This window comes from Hyla sarda, chromosome 1, assembly GCF_029499605.1.
Source record: "Hyla sarda isolate aHylSar1 chromosome 1, aHylSar1.hap1, whole genome shotgun sequence".
Lineage (NCBI taxonomy): Eukaryota > Metazoa > Chordata > Amphibia > Anura > Hylidae > Hyla > Hyla sarda.
This window is the reverse complement of record NC_079189.1, coordinates 467,967,739-467,992,051: the sequence shown is the minus strand read 5'-3', so window position 1 is coordinate 467,992,051 and position 24,313 is coordinate 467,967,739. Positions and strand designations below refer to the sequence as shown.

At 44.5% G+C, this 24,313-nt stretch overlaps 1 protein-coding gene and 1 pseudogene across 5 annotated transcripts in view; both read left to right on the top strand.

Moving 5' to 3' along the window:
- The window catches only part of HECTD4 (HECT domain E3 ubiquitin protein ligase 4), a 200,180-nt gene that overhangs the window by 114,791 nt on the left and 61,076 nt on the right, over positions 1-24,313 (top strand). For all 5 annotated transcript variants that reach the window (XM_056536635.1, XM_056536627.1, XM_056536623.1 and 2 more), the window contains exons 38-42: positions 12,210-12,291; positions 13,211-13,413; positions 13,644-13,779; positions 20,326-20,508; positions 23,027-23,191. In XM_056536635.1, the coding sequence (XP_056392610.1) occupies positions 12,210-12,291; positions 13,211-13,413; positions 13,644-13,779; positions 20,326-20,508; positions 23,027-23,191 (769 nt within the window). The remainder of the gene's footprint in view (positions 1-12,209; positions 12,292-13,210; positions 13,414-13,643; positions 13,780-20,325; positions 20,509-23,026; positions 23,192-24,313) is intronic.
- LOC130342607 (U2 spliceosomal RNA) lies at positions 15,587-15,757 on the top strand (annotated as a pseudogene).

The following is a 24,313-nucleotide window of genomic DNA, read 5'->3' as shown; positions in this document are numbered from 1 at the left end:
ATAGGTCCCATTCTCTTTGAATGGCAATTTTAGCAGAGAAAAAAACCCTGACGTAAAGAATTTTTTCTGCTATTGTTCCATCATTATAACAGAAAGATTCAACTGAGCCCCTAATGCTGATGTAAACATAGTGTTGGCATACTGTGTAACTAAAAATGAGATTTCTTTTGTACATACCGTAAAATCTCTTTCTAGTAGCCTTCATTGGGGGACACCTTACTGATGGTTAAATGCTCTTAAAGCAACAATTTAGACCACAGGTGTGCACATATGGGTGGCTTCCCTATGTCTCATTCAGGGCTCCTTCACCTGAACCAAAGTCCAATATAGAAAAAAGAGACATACTCTGGGAATTGCAGCAATGTTCATCTCACTTATTGTTCTTTTATCTCACTTATTCATAAAGTCATTACAACAGAGAAATGAACATAATCACCCAGTGCAAAATACAATGCAGAGATCCTCTCAGCGCAGTGTCTTAAGAGCGATTCATCCTGAGCTTGCTTTTGCAGGACAGTTCACTCCTGGCCGCATGGAGACGCTGATCCCGAGGGCATGGAAGAGCTCGCTAGCGTGCGAGCAGCTGGAGGAACGTTTCAGGAGTCCCCTCCCTTACTCAACCTAACTTCCGTGAACTTATCACCTTCTACTAATACAGGTGAATTCTCATGAGATTTCATTTCATTATTAGTAGAAGGTGATGGGTTCACGGAAGTTAGGTTGAGAAAGGGAGGGGACTCCTGAAACGTTCCTCCAGCTGCTCACACGCTAGCGAGCTCTTCCATGCCCTCGGGATCAGCGTCTCCATGCGGCCAGGAGTGAACCGTCCTGCAACAGCAAGCTCAGGATGAATCGCTCTTAAGACGCCGCGCTGAGAGGATCTCTGCATTGTATTTTGCACATGGTGATTATGTTCATTTCTCTGTTATAATGACTTTATGAATAAGTGAGATAAAAGTGAACATTGCTGCAATTCCCAGAGTATGTCTCTTTTTTTCTATATTGGTTAAATGCTCTTGCCACTAGGAGTCACTGACACAAGGAAAAAAAAGTCGGCTCCTCCCTGGCAGGATATACCCACCCACCTGCAGTGAGGTAATCAGTTTTGTCACAAAGCAGTAGGAGAAGCCAACAAAGAAATATGTCTGAAGGACCCAAGAATGGAATCCCGGATAAACAACCCAAGAACCGGAAAAAAAATCCTGAAAAAAGATGAAAAATTGGGTTGGTGCAGTGTCCCCCCAATGAAGGCTACGAGAAAGAGATTTTACGGTGAGTACAAAAAAAATCTCCTTTTCTTGGTTGCTCTTCATTGAGGACACCTTACTGATGGGACGTACCAAAGCTGTCACCTAGGGTGGGAAAAACAACCTCTAGAGAAAGAGAATCAGTCCCGAGACTGAACTCGCGTGTCCACAAGGCCTACGGACGAGCCCCCAGGTCAGAGACAAACTAGGCCCAGAAATTGAGCTCCGGGAAGAACCCCCATCCGTGGAGATGGGCTAGGGTGCCAAAGGAAGGGACCTTCCTCTGCAGAGACTCAAGACACCCGGGCCATATAGAGAGACAAGAAAAGGTCGACCAGGAAGCCAGATGGGCTGGAACCATCCCGTAAGCAGATAGGAAACAACTCCCAGGAACTCAGCAGGGAGATCAGTGTACGCCTGAGCAGAAGACGAGCACAGGAGGTGGAGACCAGAAACCACAGGAAAAAAAGAAAGACTTAAATCTGCTCTGGAGAGGTCTGGTGCATGAGATCAAAGACCTGAACTACTGCAGACCCAAAAAACCCTGTGCCAGGGGCCCGCCATCAGCACCCAGAAGGCAACAATAGCAGGACTCGTGCAATCCGGATGACCTGAATGCCCTCTAACTCAGGAGGACATAGACCCCGAAGGAAGAAAGAAGCGGAACGCCCTGAACAGGGGACATCCCGGATACCGGAGAGACCGACATGGAAACTGGAGATGTCAGAGTCACCTGGAAGACTAAACCCTGAAGAGTAAGGAAAACAGAAAGACCGCCCCACCAAATGGGATCACAGAGGAGTCTGGGCCGGAACACTACACATGCCCGAGACCTCAACTATCACCAAGGCCCAAAGAACCGGAAGAGCCACCCGAAAAGAAGGCACACCACAGCATCCTAGGACAGAGTCCAAGCCAAGGAGACTAACCGGACTTGGACCCCAGGGGACCAGAGCACTCTAAAGAAACGTCACGCCAGAACGGGAAAAGAAAGGGGAACCCAGCTGGGACTCTCAGGTTCTGGGCACTGAAAGGTCACTCCAGAAGACTATGGAGTCAGTGCAGTACAACTGACACAGAAAAAGGGAAGGAAGAATTCACCCTTCCAGGTAGATTGTGCTGAGGGAGTAGAAAAGCAATGGTGGTACCCGAACAACAGACTGTGGTTAGACCAGCAGTCGCCAGCCAGACAAGATTACATAGACTCCTCCAACAAAGGAGAGAGCCAAGGCTACGTGAGCACCAGTAGAAAACAAAAAAACAGAGAGCCAGGCTGCCATGGTGGACAGTAAGCACACAAGCCTAGACAGTAAAAAGCTCTGTTGAATGCTCACAGCAAAAAAGACAAGGGCCCAGCCGGATACCCCACCTAAATAGTGGGAACAGAGAGATGGCATCATCATGGCAGCAGAAAAAGATCAACAAACTATTCCCCGTAGTGGAGGGAAAACAAGGGTGGTCGAAATGAAACTCAGGTACTGGCCATGCCAAACACCCTGATCCCCTTACCCCCTGTGGAAAGGGGATTGGCAAAATGCGCCAGGCACTATAGGAGCAGGGAAATGCTGCCCCACAGCCACGGGACAATTATCAGGTGGACGTAGCCCCCAGGCCCTAGCAACAACCCATCGCTGTATGGAGGAGCCACCCTATGTCCCCAGAGGGATCGGAATCCTGCACACTGGAGCTGGGCAAAAGACAAGACCTGTTGAGAGCCATTCCGGACAATGACAAAAGCAACAGAGGAGGTGCCTGAGCCACCCTGGGCAGAAACTCACAGAAAAGTACCTGGAGGCACAGGTAGGGGCTGAACTGACCGTGTCGCCCCATCAGGCCCCATGCCAGAGCAGAAGTTCTCAACCACTGCAGAAACAAAATCACAGGAAGCCCTGAGGTACACCCCACCAAACTGTAAGTGTAGAGCCCACCTATCCTTCTGAGTGGCCTTAGCATATGTAGGGACACTGACATGGGTACCTCACGATAGTAGTTGGGTACCAAGACTGCAGATACGAAAGAAACCGTAGACATCCAGAGGATCAGAAGGAAGGGAGGGATGCCCCTAGCAGAACAACATTGCAACCTAAGAAAGGAGAACAGAGTGATGCTGCTGTTGCTGAGAAAGTTCCGGGAACCTGCATAAAAAACCCACACCCCATCTCCTAATGGTGCCACACACCAAGACTGCAGGCGCGGACTCAAGAGATGAAGAATGTATGTGGAGCAGGAACCATGCAGACACAGTCTGACGTACAGGTAGAAAAAGATCCCATGAACTCACAAAGACACACTTTGCAGAACTTCACCTGGAAAGAGAGACACCAGACTGCAGTCGTGGCATCTGCAGAAATGGAGGGAGGTGACCAGGTGGATTAGCAAACCATGCAGACACAGTCTGGCTATGTGGCATAGGGATCATGGCCACGCCAGGTCCTGCATATAGAAACACACAGTGAAGGGAGATGCCAGCCTTCAGACAGAGTAGCAGGCATGCAGAGAGGGACCTGGTAAAGTAGGTGGTGCATTTTATAAGGCCCATGGGGCAACACGGGTGACTCACTCGGAACTACACCTTGGCAGTGGGTTACCTGAACTACTGTCCATGGTGTGGAAAGTGTATGGTAGTTGACCCGACTTAGTAATAAGCCATGTGGAAAACCGTCTGGTAGACTGGTATAGGATTCCTGAGCGCCCAGGGTCACTCCAGTCAACCTCCCACAGAAAGCGGGGTACTGGAGTGCAGCCTATCCAACTGGTGGTGTAGAAGACCCCACAGACCAAGGACTGTCTGACTTGCATCAATGCCGTGTACCTGCAGGGACCCTCCTCCGGATGCCTCAACCCAGCAGTGAGGAACGGGAAATCTGGCTATGTACGCGGCAGCCCTGACATCAAAAACCGATGGCGGCGGAAACCCTGCAGACAACAAACAGTCTGGCTGAACAAGAACACCTCCAGGTGCTGGCAAAAAGGGGACAGTCAGGCAATAACTGTGTTCCTTTGTCATAGGAAGGAGGGCTGGGAGGCCTAGGAGACACTGATAGAAACCCGCCCCCCTGGGAGATAGGGGGAGGCTGAGGAGCCATGGAATGCTTCCCGGTCATCCCATATAGAGTCCGTAGGACCCGCTGGGTCAGTTCCACATATACCGCACACAGCAGTGTGGGGTACCGGAACTCCAGCTGCAGATATATCAGACGTGTGACAGGCGGCAGAGGAAACCATGCAGGACACTGTCTGGCCTACTGGTATGGGTCCATAGTAGACAACGTGTCACTCCGTCGGACACCTCGCACAGTAGTGAGATACCGGAATTCCAGCCGCAGATACGTCAGCTGTGTGATGAGAGATAGGCGGCAAAGGAAACCATGCAGACCACTGTCTGGCCTACTGGTATGGGTCCATAGTATACAACGGGTCATTCCTCGGACACCTCGCACAAGCAGTGGGGTACCGGTGTGCCAGCCGCGGACATGGCAGCTGTGAAATGAGTGATAGGCGAGACTACTGTCTGGCATAATAATATCCGGTCCAATCCATGCCCACGCAGAGATATTCCCATTGAGACCTTGCGCTGGATGTGGGGATCCGGAGCACTAGCCGCGGATGCGGTAGCCTGTGGAGAAGGTAATCTTATAGCATGACATGCCAAGAACACTCCCAGGATGGGTGGCCGGCAGACCTGACAGATGAGGAATCTCAAAAGAAACCTGAGCGTCTGCCAGGAACGTAAAAGAGGGTGCTGAAAGGTTCTCTGTCTACTCAGTACCCCTGGTACCAGGTCCAATTTGGCTTAAGGCTTGTACTGGCGCCAGGAGAGCATCTTGTTGGGTGTGGAAAGAATACAAGCACACAGGATACCGTCTAAGAACGCTCTGTTTTACTTTTACCAATATGCCTGTATATATAATTAGGAAGCATCAAAATTGTACAATAGTTACTTGTCAGCAGTTTTTATTTTTTTTATATATAATTACTTTTTATTGCAATTTTCGGATAATACAATACAAAGGAGAAAGGGAAAACAATATACAACATGACAAACACATTGGAAGGGCGGGGGTAAGGGGAAAACAACCCACAATTACTTGCCCCGCCCGCCCTAATCCTCAAAAACATACCTACATTCACACCTAGTCCTATACCCTTCCTCTATCCAATCTTCTCTCCAGCTATATTTATAACATGGTGATATGATGTAAGGCACTCTATAATCGTCTATAACCTATATGGCACTATACCCCTCTTATCTTTTATTTTTTCTATCCAATTATCCCACGTGCATGTGGGATACACGTCAGCAGTTAAGCAAAGCAGAATAACAGGATGTACGTGACTTAAGGTCTGTACCCTTATATGGATTGGTGTAACTTATACCTTGCGGTTACTAGAAAGCAGAACTATTATATGTCATACAAGAAATAAAAGATCTGTATATAAATAATATGAATTTATCAGGATCCTTGCATCCTTCAATCCCCTCTTAAAACCAGTTGTCACTTAGACAACTTGGTTTTTCTTGTTTTCCATTTTCTTTTGAAAAGTCTTTATGTAGGCAGTATAGCCCCCTGCTGAGTGACTGTAAAGTAGAGGGACTTGGGTGTCTCTCTAATTCATTATGCAGAGTCACCGTGGGGTGACTCAAAGTCAATAAAGTCATTAATGCAAACATGATGAGAATTAGTTTCTTCGACCATCTGTCAGAACAAGGCCAGGGCATCAGCAGGTGCATCTTTCGGTAGGCTTTCAAGGTCAGGGCTGTCTGCCCCCGTTATTATCTCCTTTGGTGGATGTTGGACGAGTTTGATCCGAGAGACGTGGATCCAAGAAGGGCTGTCTTCCGTGAGGACCGCCGCCTCGTCACGGCTACAACTGTGGTTGGGGGTCCAAAGGTGAAGTCTCCGGCCTTCTTTCCTTTCGACAGAGTCTTAACCAGGACAGTGTCGCCTTCCTGGAAATGGTGTGTTGGTTCCTGTGGGAGAGAAGGAGAATTACAGACAACTTTTTGTTCTACTTTATCAAGGGTTTGGATGAGGTCTGTGACTTATTGTTCCCTTATCTGGTCGAGGTCCCCTTCTTCTGTTATAAGTGGTCGTTGGGCCCATGGAGTCGGGAAAGGCCTACCCATGAGAATCTCAAAAGGGAAGAGTTTTAAAGTCTTATGGGGGGTCATTCTTATTTCTGCGAGTATGATGGGAAGGACTTGTTTCCATTTCTCAAAGGTGCCCCCTGGGGCCTTTTTTATTTTGTCATTGACTGTTCTATTCATTCTTCCTACTATCTCTGAGGATTGTGGATGATATGGGACATGGAACTTCCAGTCTATTCTCAATAACTTCGAGGTTTCCCTAATTAGTTTGGAGGTGAAAGCTGGACCCTGATCAGACTCAATTACAAGTAAAAATCCCCATCGGGGGATGATGTTTTGTGTGAGTATGTGTGTAGTGGTTTTTTGCATCTTCGCTCTTGGTAGGGAATACTTCAGGCCATCTGGAGAACATGTCTATGATGATCAGGGCATTTTCTTGTTTCCCTTTTGGTATGTGGATGTAGTCAATTTGTAGGTGAGTGAAAGGTGTTGTGGGGTACTGCAGGTGTTGGTATTGTACACATTGGTGTGTATTGGGTTGTTCCTGAGACATACGAGGCAACGTTTGATGTAGTAGTCTACCAGTTGTTTTGAATTCATGATGTAAAAATGTTGGGAGAGGAGGGTGTGTGTGGTGGAGATGCTGTTGTGGCCTACTCTGTGGAAATGAGCAATAAAGACTGGGGCACTGTGTTGGGGTATGTATGGTTTCCCCTCTTTGTAGATCAATCCTGTTACAGGATTTTTCTGCAATACCGGATAACACCAATCATATTCCTCTTGTTTGGGAACAGAGGACTGGAGAGAAAGAAGACGTGTTTGTGTCTTCGAGGGAAGGAAGTGTAAGAACTGGTAACATCAGTGAGACAGGTTGTTGTGTAGCAGCCAGTTTGGCGGTGTGATCTGCTAGAGCATTGCCCTTTGAAATGTGATCAGTCCCACGTGTGTGTGTCCTGCAGTGAATGTTGACTAATTGTGATGGTAGGGTAAGTGCATGTAAATGGTGACAGGTTCTTGTGAGGGTGATGAGTTCTGCAGCTTGTGCGGACTTATAAGGGATGGACTGGGCCTTGAGGACAATGTCAGGTAATTGGACAATAGCATAACCGGCATGGTAAACATTGTCATTGGGGCAGGTGCATGACCCATCTACAAAGACTTCTAGAGCATCAGGTATGGGCACTGAAGAGAGGTCTGGTCTGGGTGAGGTGTCAGTGTGGATGACTTGCAAGCAGTCATGTATGTCCGGCATTACATCATCATGAATTTTCAGGCCAACTAGTGCGTTGAGTATTGGAGCAGGGCCAGATGTAGGGGAGGCATACACAATTTTCAAGGATGGATTACTGAGGAGAATTGCCTCATATCCAGAGAGCCGTTGTGCTGACATGTGTTGTGTATGTAGGCCTTTAAGGAGAGAAATAACATCATGAGAAGTGTACAAGGTAGTTTCATGTCCTAAAGTGAGGATGGTAGCTTGTTCAACAATCACAGCACAGGCAGCAAGAGCTCGCAGACATGCCGGCATAACCTGTATGGAGATGGGCATCACCTTTGAGAAAAAAGGCACAAGTACGTAGTTTACCTCCGTGAAACTGCCATGGTTTTACAATTGTCTCGTGCATACATGTGGAAAGGCAAATTGTAATCTGGGAGGCCTAGCCCTGGACTTGTCATTAAAAGCTTTGTACATTTATGAGGACCATTTGATTAGATCTGGTTTGTCCGACAGGGTAGCATCTCTCAAGATTTTGTCATAATATGAGCAGTCGGGAATCCACTGCCTGCAGTAGTTAATCATGCCCAAGAAAGATTGCATTTCCTTCTGGGCGTGCGCGGTGACCAGGCCCGCTACAGACTGAACTCTAGACGTGCTCAACTCCCTTTTCCCTTTTGGCAGAACAAAACCCAGATATTCAACCTGTTCACAACGCCATCCTCAAGGCAGGCCTCCTCAGAGAAACTACACAGTAACAAATCATCAACATATTGGAGGAGAACAGAACCCTGGGGGGCGTGCCATGATTTTAAAAAGGCTTGGAGGACAATGCTGAACACAACTGGTAAATCAGCATACCCCTGGGGCATTCTACACCAGGTTAACTGTAGTCCCTCAAAAGAAAAAGCAAAAAGGAGTCTGGTCTCTTTGTCCACTGGGATCGAGAAGAAAGCATTCTTCAGATCGAGGACAGAAAAATGAGTTGCCTGTGCTGGGATTGATGACAACAGTCGGGTGACATCAGGAACTATAGGGGCAATAGGCACAATTAGTCTGTTGATGGCTCTCAGGTCTTGTACAAAACAGACAGTACCATCGGGTTTGGGGACCGGATTAATTGGAGTGCAGTAGTTAGAGACAGTATGTTCTAAAACTCAAGTTTGTAGGAAATGTTTGATCATAGGGCGGATACCTTTGATTTTTTTCCGGTAACAAGGGGTACTGTTTTTGGTAGACCGGGAGAATGTCTGGTTTGAGTCTTGCCTTGTATGGTGTACAGTCAATGTGTCCCACATCATGGTCTCCATGTGATCAGACAATGGGGTCTACCTCAGGTGGTACCTGGGCCGGGGACATAACAGGATAATGTCCAGCAGGACAGTACCCTGCCGGTGTGACTATGGGTGTGAGGTCAGATGTGACATGTAACTTGGACGGGGATGCAGTGATATGTAATTTGAGTTTACATGTGAGGTCTCTTCACAGGAAGTTTACAGGGCATTCAGGTATGAGGCGAAAGGAATGTAAGGTTAAATGGTCACCCACGGGGCATTGTATATACAGGTACTATGAACATACTCAATTTCAAACAGTAGACATATATATACACATACATATATATCCCCTGAAAAACAAAATTACACCAGATCCGAAGAAGAAGAGGCTGCCATGCTCCCTGTAAACCCCGCCCTACTCCTCCCAAACCTCTGTCACCAGTCACCGCCCCTTTGAGTCTGGCTTCTTGTCTTTCCCCAGTTCTGGTCAGTCACCATGAAACGTCTAGTATCACATGTGTTACTGACTGTGTTACTTTACATCAAGAGACATACAGGAAACATGTAACAATACCGGCATTTACAAATACTTAACATACAACACACAGGGCCCACATTCTCATCAAGAATGTAAAAAATAAAAGTGTACATAGCTCTCTCCAAATTTTGAAAAATAATTATCTCCAATGCGCATTGCTTTTAATCCAGTAAACCATTAGCTTGATTTTAAAGGCCTAAAGTAATATTTATCAATTAAATAGTGATCACTTTTTTTTATTTATTTTATATCTTATTTTATTCTTCTTGGCCAAATTTCTTCTCTTATTACTCCTGTAATATAATCAGACAATTAATGGCATTTCCTGATACATTTCATTTTTTGGCATCAACCCTGTGTTACTGTGAAGACAAGAAATTAATGAAATATCATCAAATAGTTCAATTTAATTCCACGTGAATATTTTTTTCTTTTAACACCATTTTCATTACAACACAGCAGCTTCACAGGGAAAACATTCACTGGCCATATTCTATACATTCCTGATTTATTAATACACCTCACACATATACAACATACTTTATATCATAAGAACCATTCTATAAACGCCATCATATTACTACATACACAGGGCTTTCCTAGCGATTTACCACATCACTGTATTCCATAGCACTGAACACTCATCTTCACTTCACTTATTCAAACAGTTTCAGCTCTGCTAATCCTACATTCCTCACGCTGCTTCACATGCTTTTCCCTTCACAAATCACCTGCTTTTCCACCAAAATGTTGAGTCTCTATTTCTGACAACAATCTCTAATCCTATTAAACAACTTACACAGCCCTGCATCATAACGCCAACATTCTGTGAACCTTTTCCAAAATTCAGTAACAGTTTCACCTAGTTTTTGTTTGCATGCCACAGCAATGGGCAGTGATGATTTTTGTTTGAAAACTCGGTTAAGTTCCTCTTCTAATTCTCTACATATACGCTCTCTACCCTTCTCGAGATTACAAATGTAGTTGTTAGCATGGTGGTCAGGTGGTATTTATCATTGGCCCCCTCCCTTGGGAATGGGTTGGAGTCCTCCATGAATTCTGACAAACCAGCTAAATCATCTACCCACAGATTCACTAATTCCATCCTGTAGGGCTAACTCGGGCCACATAATTTTTACATGTTTCACCGGGAAGGGGAGGAGGATATGACTTAGATGATTTGGAACCCATGTTCTGTAATTGGTGCAAAACCACAGTCTCTGGAGTGGCTGTACTGAACCGTGAAGGCTCTGACAATTCCTCTCAACAGAGTAGGGATTCTCTAATTTAATTGCACCAATCACTGAGCATGCGTGGTATCTCTGAACAAACTGTCACTTGCTTTCACCACATCCCGGGTCAACAAGTTTCCTCTAGCCGGGAGGGTGGGGCGTCTTACAGATGTTCTGAGAACCAGCAAATTATTATTATAACAGTTATATGCACCTTATACTCTATACATTAAGGCAAGGGTTAGTATACTCATGTTTCTTCTTAAGCTTAAGGGGGGAAAAAAGGAAGTTACAAGAGAACGTCTAAAAACACTAAACAGAAGTTCAAGAAGTTTCTTAAGCATTAAGCCAAATTAGACAACAATCTACCTGGATTGTCAGATTAGTCTTAGTTCCTCATTTCGCCTGTTCCCTGGAGACTTTCTGCTAGGACTGTATCCACCTTTTCCAGCCCACCGGAGCACCTGAAAGCTGAACTCATTTATGCAGGCTAAATTGCCGAGCCGAAAAGTTCGTGACAAATCGAATCACTGTAATTTCGCTCATCTCTAATTAACACTTTATTCTCCTTTTTTTTTTTTTTTTGCAATATTATAGCCCCCATAGGGGACTATAGCATTGCACACACATATTTCCTACACTGATCGCTGCCATACAATAACATGGCAATGATCAGTGTTATCGCCGCTCGACTGCTCCTGCCTCGATCTCAGGGATCCTCCATGCGTTCGGGGCGCCTCGATTTCACCATGGCGGTCCCGAACAGCACCACTGAGCTAACCGGCAATGTTTACTTTTGTTTTAGACTCGGCAATCAAGTTTTATCACCGCATCTAAAGGTTTAATTCCAGACATCATCCCGATCAGTGATGTCCGGCCTATAGCAACCAGGACCCACCGGGTATGATGCGTGCTCACCTGCTGAGCGTGCGTCATAGCTTGGGAGCTGCAGATGGATGTCCATGGGAGCGCACTTTCTGCCTCCTCTGTGGCTGAATTCCAGTCCCCCACTACCAGTGAGAGGCTAAGTTTCTACTTGTTTTTTTATTTTATTGATTTTTTTATTTTTTTAAACGCCAAGAAAAACGCCAATTAACAAACGGAGCTCCATAGTGGAGCTCCAAACACTGATATAAACACAGCCCCACTGAACCTCGGAGCCACATACGATGGGAGTGTTGAAAAATGTAACTTTTGTAAGTTGCTTTTTATAAAGCTTGATCAGAGGCTTTATTGAATAAAGGGTATTGACATTTTGTATGTTTTTCTAAAAGCAATAGGTAACTAGTTAATAATATGCTTTCACCATTTTTCACTTGATGAATGATAGACTTTCCGTTATTACCTTTGACATTGAGGAAATACAGACACCCCGAATCTAATGAAAACTATTTCTTTATCCTATATAACCCTCTAAAATACTCTAAATATTTACATGCATTTCTTAACAGATAAGTAATCAACCATACATGCCAGTAATAGTACTTGCTGCTCATATGTGCCATTGGGGACATTAGAACCCCCCCCCCCCCCCCCCCCAAAGCAGCATTTGCATTCTCTATTTCTCTGTAGTTATCCTTTTGGTTAACACTTATTTCTCTGTTTAATAGTAGTTCTGAAGGTCGTCCATTCCGCCTTGGCACTGGAGCAAACATGGAAAAAGTGGTAAAAATGGATCGAGATATGACAAAAGTAAGTATTTTTTCAATTTGGACCTTTTTAAAGAGTCAAGGTTTGGTAATATAGCAAACTATAATATACTGTAAAATTATTTTACGTTTCAGAGAAATCCTAGCTGGAACAGGGTATCTATTCACATGGGGCAGTTACTCAAAACAGCTCTCTTCCTCGCCTACCTTTTGTGACCCATACACACATAGTTAGAGATTTATCACCGAAGGATAGCAGAGCATGGAGAAGCCACTAGGAACCACACCTGTGATTATAGTTGTAGTTTTGCAGCAGCTGGGGGCACTCTGGTTGGGAAACACTGATGTACGATGATAGTGATAAAATGGGCATTTAAAGGGGTACTTCACCACCTGGCATCACTTGATTTTTTTTTTATAAATCAAGTGATGCCAGAAAGTTACAGATTTGTAAATGACCTCTATTAAAAAAAAATCTTAATCCTTCTAATACTTGTCAGCTGCTGTATACTACAAAGGAAATTCTTTTCTTTTTTGGATTTCTTTTCTGTCACGACCACAGTGCTCTCCGCTGACACCTCTGTCCATGTCAGGAACTGTTCAGAGCAGGTGAAAATCCCCATAACAAACACATCCTGCCCTGGTCAGTTCCTAAAATGGACAGTGGTGTCAGCAGAGAGCACTGTGGTCATGAAAGAAAAAAAATCCAAAAATAAACGAATTTCCTCTGTAGTGTACAGCCGCTAATAAGTACTGGAAGGATTAAGAATTTTTAATAGAAGTAATTTACAAATATTTCTGGCACCAGTTGAGTTTCAAAAAAAATAAAAAATTCACCGGAGTACCCCTTTTAATGTATGAGAATACCAGTGCAAACTGTAAATTTGTCTTTTTTGCACATTCTCCAACGTACATTACAAAGCTAGTCTTACTGTTTTTTTTTTTTTATGTGGTCTTTACAGAGTGGCTGCTGTGAAGTGATCACTGAAGAATCAGCTGCCGCACTGCGCAAAGCAACCAAATGGGCCCAATCTGGTTTAATAGTGAGCGTAGGACCACCAGTGGAAATAGCCAGTCCAGAAACTGCAAGTGGTCTTTCTACTGGAGACAAGAAGAAAACTGCCCAGACTTCTGTCTGCAGAGAGAGAAATTCTGACCTTGCCAGGTACTGATATGTCAGCATGATTACAGATATTTTGAATGGTAATAATATCTAAATAATCTAAATCTACCTTTAGTAATAACTACTATCTCTAGCGTATGGTCATCTGTTCTCTTTGCTCCATAAGACAATACCTTTATCTATCCAACTGATCAATGAATTGTATGTTATTCCTTATCCTACATTCTCATTCATTTAAAATTTTGTTGGTAAGTGGTTTTTGTTTTTCCTAGAACTGATCCTGTACGCCCTTTCATCAGTGGACATGTAGCGAACAGCATGGCTGCAGAAGTTATTGCCTTACTTCATAGTTTGCTAATGGCTCCAGAGTCTAATGCAGCCCAGATATGGACTACAACAGCAGAAAAGGTGACATCTTCAATGTTACACTGCTGGTTATATTTATGTTATCTCACTGATGTGTACAGCATTTCTTAAGATGTAATGTCTTTTCCTTCATTTTTTGACCATTGCTAATTTAACATGGTTACAACTTGCACCCACTCTTAGTCTATGAAGCAGGGACAGTGTAATGTCTGGCATTAACCCTTTAGACACCAGGACTTACATTTCAAGCAGAATCTAAAAGGGAAAAAATACAGTTGCTGGGAGCTGATTGGGTCCAGGTCAGCTGAGAGCTTCATTCCATCTGATCAGTACTGTGCTTTGGCACGGTCAGTGTTAGCAATCGAAAGATTGCAGGTTAAAGTCTCCTAAAATAATGGAAAAAATAAACATGTGATATTGCAGCGTGCGGAAGTGTACCTGTCGTCAACAAAAACTTTTTATATAATGTAGATAATACCATTATATGTATATTTGTTAAATACATTGGTTTAAAATAATTTGGCCCTGTAGCTGTTGCCTGTGTGTCTCTATGAGGAGTCCAAATACAGGAAGTGAGGGTGGACAAGCAGGGCTCTGTGCAGTGAGGCTCTGTGACATGCTACGGGCTCACACATGAGGATGATTGACAAGCCAAGAGCCAGCACAGATCCCTGCTTGTCCTCACTTCCTGTATTTGGACTCCTCACAGAGACACACATGCAGTAGCTGCAGAGACAGCATTTCTCGGTCAGTCTTCATTGGGGGACACCTTACTGATGGGTATATGCTCTTGCCACTAGGAGGTGCTGACATTAGGAGGAAAAAAAGTAGGCTGGTCTGGGAGCTCCCCAGACCTGGTCTTTTTTATTATTTTCTAGTAAGGGCTGTTTAGTTAGATTCTTTACTCCATTTTATTTCCTTTTTTCAGGTGGGGGTTCAGGAGCATGGCGCTACCTGTTCCCCCATATGCAGCTAAGGGGCACGGGACATTAATGAATGCACCGTTAACCCCTTTCCACCAACAGCCAGCGCCTGGGGTTGCACCTTGGGGGTCCCGGTACATATCAACGCCCCCCCTCCCCCTCCCTCTTACAATAGTAACGTGGGGTTCTATTCCCCACCCCGGCTGGTCGCTCTTTTGGAGGTGGGGGAGTGGGCATAGCTCCACCTTGATTCCCCCCCCAGGAGATGGAAAGCACTCTCTAACATATATAATATAATAAAATAAAAAAAAGTGAATCTCTGGTCTTTAAAGAAGAACTCCAGAATATAAAAATTGTCCTCCATACTGCCAGCAGTGAAAAAATAAAGATATACATACCTTCCTCAGCTCCCCCGGTAACAGCTCCGGTCTCCGTCGCGATCCACTTCCTGGTTACCGGCCACAGTGAAGTCCCGACTCCGCCGGCGATAGGCTGAGCGGCAGTGTGAGAACACTTAAGGACACAAAATTCTTCACTACACCGGCCCCTGTTGCCGGGCCGAAAACGTCACACTGCCGCTCAGCCTATCGCCGGCCAAGCTGGGACTTCGCTGTGGCCGGTGATTGGCTGAGCGCAGTATGACTCGCCGACCACCAGCAGCCAGGAAGAGGATCGCGGCGGAGACCGGAGACGGTTACCGGAGGCCCCGGGGGAGCAGAGAAAGGTATGTACATCTTTTAATTTTTTTACTGCCGGCAGTATGGGGGACAATTTTTATATTCTGGAGTTCTCCTTTAAGGCAATTAAGTGGTGTTTGGCGCCACTTAAGTGGTCTTGTGGCCTATAATTAGATTGTGCCTTCTTTTTTTCCATGCACCCTTGTGACCTCTGGGGACACAAAATTGCAGCCTTAGCCTGTGCTATCTATCGCTTCCGGCCTTTTGAATAAGATCAAGCGCAGTGTAGGTTCTTATCAGTTTCATATGTGGTACTTCCCCTATCCGGGGACCATATAGTACATGGATTTTTCAGTACGTGGGCCGATGTGGAAGCTTGCTTCCGTCGCCCTATTTATTGACACGCTATGGTGAGATCTTCGAGTGTACCCCCCAAAAAAAAAAATTGTGGGTCTTTTTTTTTTTTTTTCTAGGTAATCGGGGCCCCCTTTCCTGTCTCAATCACCCTGTATGGGTCCTGATATCACACACTGCATTGAGTCAGTGGAGGTATGCCTGCTTTCGCCAGGTTTCTCACTCTGTTGGAGACATATGTGACTTGCTGTGGCGGGTCGTGCCAGGAATTTCATGATTCATTGGAAGTATACCATGGTTACAGTCAGGACTGTTTCTCCTTTACCACCGGTTGTCAGGACCTGTTTGCCGTGCTGCAGGTATTCTTGACATGTACAAACCTTATTCCCTCCTTCACAGGATGCCACATCCGCGGCTGCTGTCCCGGATCCCCACGTCTATTGGCCATGGATTGCACCTGCTCTCTTTGGGCCAGACAGTAGTGTCACCTGTCACACATCTCACAACTGCCGCATCCGCGGCTGGATTTCGTTGCCCCAATATCAGTGTAAGGCGACTGCCGGAGTGCACCGTTGTCTACAGGGTCCCATACCAGTAAGCCAGACAGTGGTCTGCATGGTTTTCTCTGCCGCCTGTCGCTTCTGCAAGTGTTGAAGTATCTGCGGCTGCAGTTCTGGTACCCTACTACTAGTGCGAAGTGACCACCAGAGTGCACTGTTGTCTTCATGGACCCATACCAGTAAGTCAGACAGGGTCTGCTTGGTTTTCTCTGCCGCTTGTCGCTTCTCCAAGGGCTGAAGTATCTGCGGCTGCAGTTCTGGTACCCCACTACTAGTGCGAGTTGACCACTGGAGTGCACCGTTGTCTACATGGACCCATACCAGTAAGCCAGACAGGGTCTGCATGGTTTTCTGGGATTCTATTCATGGTTTCTAGGCTTCACTGCCTTTTCACATGCATCAAGGGGCCCAGTTATTGCTATCCGACTGTGTCCCCTTATCACCAGCATCTGGAGGGGCACTCATTACGCCAGACCGTTGTCTACACAGGGTCCTCCGCTGTTGGTCTCCAATCTCTGGACTGCCGCATGCAACTGTCTGAGAGTTCCTGCCTGTCAAACAGCCAGTCTTCATCTGCAGGGTCTCCTACACCACTGGGTCGCCCATAAGTTTGGCCGCACTCCTGTGCCACACTGTCTATGGGAGTTTTCAAAGAAGTGTTCCTGTGTACTCAGGAATCCTCCACCTCACAGCCGGACGGTTGTCTCCATTGTTTCCTGCTACATCTGATCACATACCATACACTTCCCACTGTGTGGTGGAAGTTCTGGTAACCCCCTGCTTAGGTGTAGTTGCTAGTGGGTCTCCCCATGTTGCTCCGTGAGCCCTCTGCAATGCGCCACATGCTTATTCGTGGGGTTCCCTAGTTTATCATGCCTGCTACTCTCAAGGCTTGTAGCCCACTTTCGGTGTGTGTGGTTCTGGATGCGGGACCCAGTGTGGCCATGGTCTCTATGCAAGGTAGCCAGACTGTGTCTGCATGGTTTTCGAATCCACCAGGTCACCTCCCCATTCTTGCCGCCTCTGTGGCCGCAGTACGGTGACTCCTTCCATGGAAAGTTCAACAAACTGTACCTAAGGGTTCATGGGACCTCTTCTGGGTCTGTATGTTTCCTGCCCCACATGCATCCCTCATCTCTTGCATCTGCGTTAGCAGTCCTGCGGTGTAGCACCATTAGGCGCTGGGGTGTGGGCATCTCCTGCAGGTTCCATGGCTTTTCATGGCTACAGCTGCACCCTCTGTTCCCCTTTTCTAGGAGTGCCACGTTGGTCTGCTTGGGACATGGTGGTGACACACCATTGGGTGCTGTGTGTTTTCCATTCTGCTGGACTTTGGGATGTCTGCGGTTTCCATCATGTCTGCAGTTGGCTCCCCTCTACTATCGTGAGGTAACCATGTCTGTGTCCCTACTTATGCTAGGTCCTCTGCACATGTAGACTCGCCCTCCCTTCTGTTCGGTGTGGTGTGCCTCGGGACTTCCTTTGGTCTTGTCCGGCTATCCTGTGACTGTTGAGCACCTCTGTTCTGGCAGGGGGCCTGTTAGGGCGACATTATCAGTTCAGGCCCCCCTCTGCCTCCAGGTATCTTCCTGGTTTCCTGTGCAGGGTGGCTCAGGCGTCTGCTCTGTTGCCTTCGATACATCTAAGATGGCTCAGTTGGCACCCATCTGGTCCAGGGTTTCACCCTGTTGGGGTGTTCCTCTCAACACTGTTGGTTGCTGTGTGCGTGTGTTTCTTACTCGCATTTGTAGCCAAGTCTTGGTTTCTTCCCCAGCCCCTGTTTCCAGGATTTTGATCCCTTCATATCTCTGTATGTTGTCGTAGGGTTCCTGTGGGGCTACGTCTACCCAGTATTTTGTCCTGTTGCCATAGGGCGGCATTTCCCTGCTTCGATAGTGCCTGCCGCACTTGTCAATTTCCCCTCCTCAGGGGGTACGGGGATCTGGGAGCTGGCGTGGTTGGTGCATTTTTTTTTTTTTTTTAATTGACCACCCCTTGTTTTTCCCCTCTACTAGGGGGACTATTTTGCTGAGAGTTATGTTCTGCTTAGAGCTATCTCCTGTTTTTTGGTTGTCTACTTCTCCTGCAGCCTAGGCACTCTCCTCTGTTGGAGGAGTTTGCGCACTCATGTATGACTCAGCGACAGCCAGTATAGCCACTGCCGGTTGTTTGGGTCCTGCCATTGCTCTCCTCTCTGGGATTTCTCCTTCCTTGACCGTGTCGATTGTGTGACACTGACACCACAGTCTCCTAGAGTTACCTCCCTGTGGGTTCACTTTTGGTTTTTTTTCCCCTCTGTTCCGTCCTGACGGGATGTTGCTTTGGTCTCCTCGGACCGCTGGGGTCCAACACTGGTTAGTCTCCTTGTATTGGACACTATACTAGACTGCTGTGGTGTGCCTTCCTTTTTGGGTTGGCCCTAGTGATTCCATTGGGGACAGTCCTTCTGTACCACACTTCTGCTTGTCTTGACACGGGAGTTTGTTTCCCGGAGCGTGTCGGGGCCATTGGGTTTCCTTCCCCTTCAGGTACAAGTCATCCGAAGTACACCATTTGAGCCACTTTTGCCTTCTGGGTGCTGATGGCAGGCCCCTGGGACAGGGGTTTTGGGTCTCCAGATGTTTTGGTCATTGCTCTTATGCTCCAGCCCTCTCTAGAGCCAGTTTCCGTCTTTCTTTTTTCCAGTGTTTTCTGGTTTCCACTTTCAGAGCTCACTTTCTGCTCAGGTGTACGCTGCTCTTCCTTGTGTTTTTTTCTGCCATGTTCTCTTGAATCGGTTAAAGCTGGATGGGTTCTCTTGTTGTGCCCTCTTCCATTTTTGTTTTCCAGCTGGGCTCTTCCTTTGTCTAGTTCTATGTTCCTTGGGGTTGATTTTCTACCCTCTCCCGGGATGGTTCTGGCCTGTCTGGCTTCCTAGTCGACATTTTTTTCTTGTCTCTCTTTTTGGACCGTAGTTTTAGTTTTTGCGTAAGACTGTCCCTTTCCTTGGCGTCCTAGCCCATCTCCAGGGATGGGGGATCCTCCGGGAGCTTAGTTTCTGGGCCTCGGTTGTCTCTGGCCTGGGGTCTTGCCGCGGGCCTTACAGACAAGTGGGTTCGGTCTTTGACTGTTTCCCTTTCTCTAGTGGTTGTTATTCCCACCCTAGGGGACTGCTTTGGTACATCCCATGAGTAAGGTTTCCCCCAATGAAGAGTGACAGAGTTTTTTGTGCTTACCGTAAAATCTCTTTCTTGTAGCCTTCACTGGAGGACACCGCACCCACCCATATCTTCCTTTTTTGTCCGGATGATCTTTTCAGGGTCTTTTTCTGGGATTCTTTTATGGGGTCCTTCGGACTTCTGTCTTGGTTCGCTTCTCCTACTGCTTTGTGACAAAACTGATTACCTCTCTTCTAGCGGGCAGGTATATCCTGCCAGGTAGGAGCCGACTTTTTTTCTTCCTAGTGTCAGCACCTCCTAGTGGCAAGAGCATATACCCATCAGTAAGGTGTCCCCCGATGAAGGCTACGAGAAAGAGATTTTACGGTAAGAGCAAAAAAATTTCCTTTTTTCACCTTAAAATATACACATTTTTTATCCAATGTATATTACAAATATAAATGTTATTATCTACATTATATAAAAAGTTTTTGTTGACTACAGGTACACGTTAATGTAACTACATTAAATTGTGTAAACGGTAAAAAAAAGACAGAAGTTCAGAATTGCTTATTTTTTTATCACTTTGTATACCAGAATTTTTTTTATAAACGTTCAAAAAGTCCCATCAAATAAAAAAATGGTACTGATAGAAATTAGATTACTGTGCAAAAAAATTGCCCTTTATACAGCCCCATATACGAAAAGTAAGTATAGCTTTCTTGCACAAAGTTATAATAATAAAAAATCAGATTGGGGATCATTTTGTTCGAATAGACCTAAAAAATAGAGATAATGTTTCATTTTTCCCAAAAAGTGCACTGAGTAGAAACAACCCCCCCACACACTTCAAGTAGCAAAATCATTTAAGCGGGGAGCTAATACAGTGCTTGTTGTATTTGAAAATATACTGATTAATTTCCTTTTTTTCATGTAGGTTCTGTCTCGTGCCCTTATGCATATTCCACAGCTGGGCAAGTATGCCGAGAGCATATTGGAGAATGGGAGTGGTAGTGGCAGGAAGCTGGCCAAACTGCAAAGCATAGCAAGACAAGCTGTTGCTGCTCTCTGTGCTCTAGGAGGATTCAAGGAGACTATTAAAATAGGTTCTGAGGTCCAGGTAATGCCATTGGTGTGTTAAACATAATCTGCACAGTAGATTTCAGTGTGAGGACATCTGATGCTCGGGTCATGCGCTTCAGGTCCCGGATGCTGATAGCAGCCAGGGACCCGGCGGTAATGGCCGACATCCGCAATCGCGTGGATGTCTGCCATTAACCCATCAGATGCCGTGATCAATACAGATCACGGCAGCGCGGCTACATTTTATGCCGATCTGATCGCCCGCGGCGCGGCCACGGGGATCAGATCAGCTAACATGGCAGCCGGAGGTCCCCTCCCCTGCCTCCGCCGCCTTCCCGGCTTCTCCTGCTCTGGTCTGAGCTCGAGCAGACCAGAGCAGTAGATAGCCGATAATACTGATCAGTGCTGTGCCCTATGCATAGCACTGAACAGTATTAGCAATCAAATGATTGAAATAAATAGTCCCTTATGGAAGCTATTAAAGTGTAAAAAAAAAAGAACTAAAAAAAAAAACAAAGTAAAAAAAAAATGTGAAAAATCCACCCAATAAAAATGTCAAATGTCCTTTTTTTCCCATTTTATCCCCAAAGTGTCAAAAAAATAAAAAATAAACATATTTGGTATCGCTGCGTGCCTAAATGTCCCGTATGGTGAATGGCGTGAACGTAAAAAAAAAAAAAAAAAATCCCAAATTGCTGCTTTTTTTTTTGTCACATTTTAGAAAAAAATTTTTTAGAAAAAAAAATTATAAAACTTTTGTATACATAAAAGTGCTATCAATAAAAAAGTACAGATCACATACCGCAGGTTATACGGAAAATGAAAAAGTTATAGGTACATACTAATTTGCTTAAAAAGTTAGCAATTTTTTTTTTTAAGCGCAACAATAGTAGAAAAGTATGTAATCATGGGTATCTTTTTAATCGAATTGACCCACAGAATAAAGAACATTTGGAGTATACATAAAGTAATTTTTACCGTAAATTGTACAGCATAAAACTTTACAAAGTTTTTAAGATTGCTGTTTTCTTATTCATTTCCCCACACAAATAGTATTTTTTTTGGTTGCCGAATTCATCTTATGGTAAAATTAGTCATGTCATTACAAAGGACAACTGGTTGCGCAAAAAAACAAGCCCTCATACTAGTCTGTGGATGGAAATATAAAAAAGTTACGATTTTTAGAAGGCGAGGAGCAAAAAAAAACGAAAAATGCAAAAATAAAATTGGCCTGGTCTTTAAGGGGTTAAAGTAGATCTCTAGTCTGCCCTATAAAAGCAGAATTAAGAAGACAACTGAAAACATGTACTTGCCTTGTTAATCTATATATATATATATATATATATATATATATATATATATATATATATATATAAAACTCAACGTGTGTGTGTATGTTCCAGCATCACGTCCAAACGGCTAAAGATATTAACATGAAATTTGGCACACATGTTACTTATATGTCAACAACAAACATAGGATAGGTGATTTAACCCTTACTCCCCCCATTTGCCAGGGGCGGGGTTTATGTTTAAAGTCCTATACAAGTCAATGGGAAATATATGTTACTGCATAACTTCCAAACGGCTTGAGATATTTCGATAATACTTGGTCACATGTTACTTATGTATCCACTTAAAATATAGGATAGTTAATTTAACCCTTAACTACCCCCATTTGTGAGGGTCGGGGTTTTTGTTTAAAGTCCCATGCAAATCAATGGGAAATGTATGTTCCCACATAACTTCCGTACGGCTGGAGATATTTCAATACCTGGTACACATATTACGGGTCGGGATACGAGGATTGGGATAGGAGGACGGTATCGGAGGACGGTATCTGAGGTCGGGATATAACAACAATATATGAGGACGGGATATGAAGTCAAAAGCTTCCTCCTTTGTTTATTTTCCTCCCAAACAAGGATTAGGCTGTAAAAACCGGGCAACGCCGGGTACTCAGCTAGTAAAAAATAAAAAATCCCCCTGGCCCAGTGCCTATCTTCAGATCTCTATAAGTGATGAAGAGTGTCTACGCACTTATCTATAACTGGTGTCTAATAAATGGTACCTGCAGAGCTTGGTGAGACTATCTAAGTCAACTGCTTCCTGTTGTGGCCATTGGTTTGGACTGAAAGCATTTGCGTCTCCTTTACTACCACTGTAATTGTGCAATAATATGGAATTCATAAAATGCAGAGGCTGAAGGGAAAATCCCTTCAAGAAACACATTTAAAATATTTAGAAATCCTTCTATAGTATATAACCACTCTTGTTATAGTCCTAGGTGAAAACCGTTTTGAAAATAATTTTCCTATTCATTTTTTAAACTGCTGTCTTAAGAAGGGAAAATAACCACTGTTAACTGAGACTATCCTCTTTAATGTATCAGATATTTCATTGACATATTATTTGGCTGGTGACATGTCTGAAGTGCTATCACCATGTTTATGTGAAAAAAAAGTTGCGGTTATTAACCTGTATTTAGTATTAATGTTAAATGTTGTCATCAGGCATAAAGTGATTCAGATATGTATCTTCCCCTTGCTCCAATAGGTACTTGGTAAAGGTGTATCTGGGAGTGTTGGAGTGGTTGTATCTATAAATGAACAAGAAGGTATAGCAACTGTGAAATTTCCAACCCTTGATTTTAGAAAATCTTCCAAAGCATCTGATACATTGACAATACCATTGTTTAGACTCTCTGTTCCACGCTCAGAGGTAAGAACTGCTATTTTGTGTGTATATAAATTTGATAGCAGCATTTGAATTACATTGTAGGTTTATGGCTTCCTTTTAACCTCAGCCAGTTTAATACAATGAAACTTTTTTTAGATGACCACCCACAATTGCATTAACGGACAGACCCCAACAATCGGCTAGTTATCACCTATCCTGTGGATGGGGCAAAATGTTCAATCTTGACATAGCCCCTTTAAAAAAAATTATAATAATCATCCCATATCCACAGGTTAGGGGATATCAAGCTAATCATTGGTGGTGTGACCACAGGGGACCACCACTGAAAACCTTTTTGGGCCGGACCAAATTTACATTATTCCAGTGTATGTGTGTGAATAACCAGCTGAGACCAAAAGTACAAGATGTACAGGAGTTGATTATTACTCCGGTGGAAAAAAATTTTTTTTATTTATTTTTTATTTTTTTTAAATCAGATTACTTCTATTAAAAAATCTTAATCCTTCCAGTACTTAGCAGCTGCTGAATACTACAGAGGAAATTCTTTTCTTTTTGAATTTGCTTTCTGTCTGTCCACAGGGCTCTGTGCTGACACCTCTGTCCATTTTAGGAACTGTCCAGAGCAGGATAGGTTTGCTATGGGGATTTTCTCCTGCTCTGGACAGTTCCTGACACGGACAAAGGTGTCAGCAGAGAGCAATGTGGACAGACAGAAAGGAATCCAAAAAGAGAAGAACTTCTTCTGTAGTATACAGCGGCTGATAATTACTGGAGGGACTATAATTTTTTTTATAGTATTTTACAAATCTGTTTAACTTTCTGGCACCAGTTGATTAAAAAAAATAAAAAATTTCCACCAGAGTACCCCTTTAATTTAGTCCGTTTTTGTATATTTTGTCTTGCTGCTGTTACAATGTAGCATAATGTGTTTATTTAAAAATTGATTGGTATTTTGAAGGCGTAAACTATAGTCTGTGTGCATAAGTCTGCGTTACAACCTGGTATGCAACCTCTGTAGAGTTAGTATGTTTAACACTAGCCCATTATTGCCACAAAGTGTTGTATGCATTTATTATTCAGTATATAATAAGAAATAATGTATAAATTACTGTGTGGCTTAGGAGCCACCTAAAGTTTCTTGAT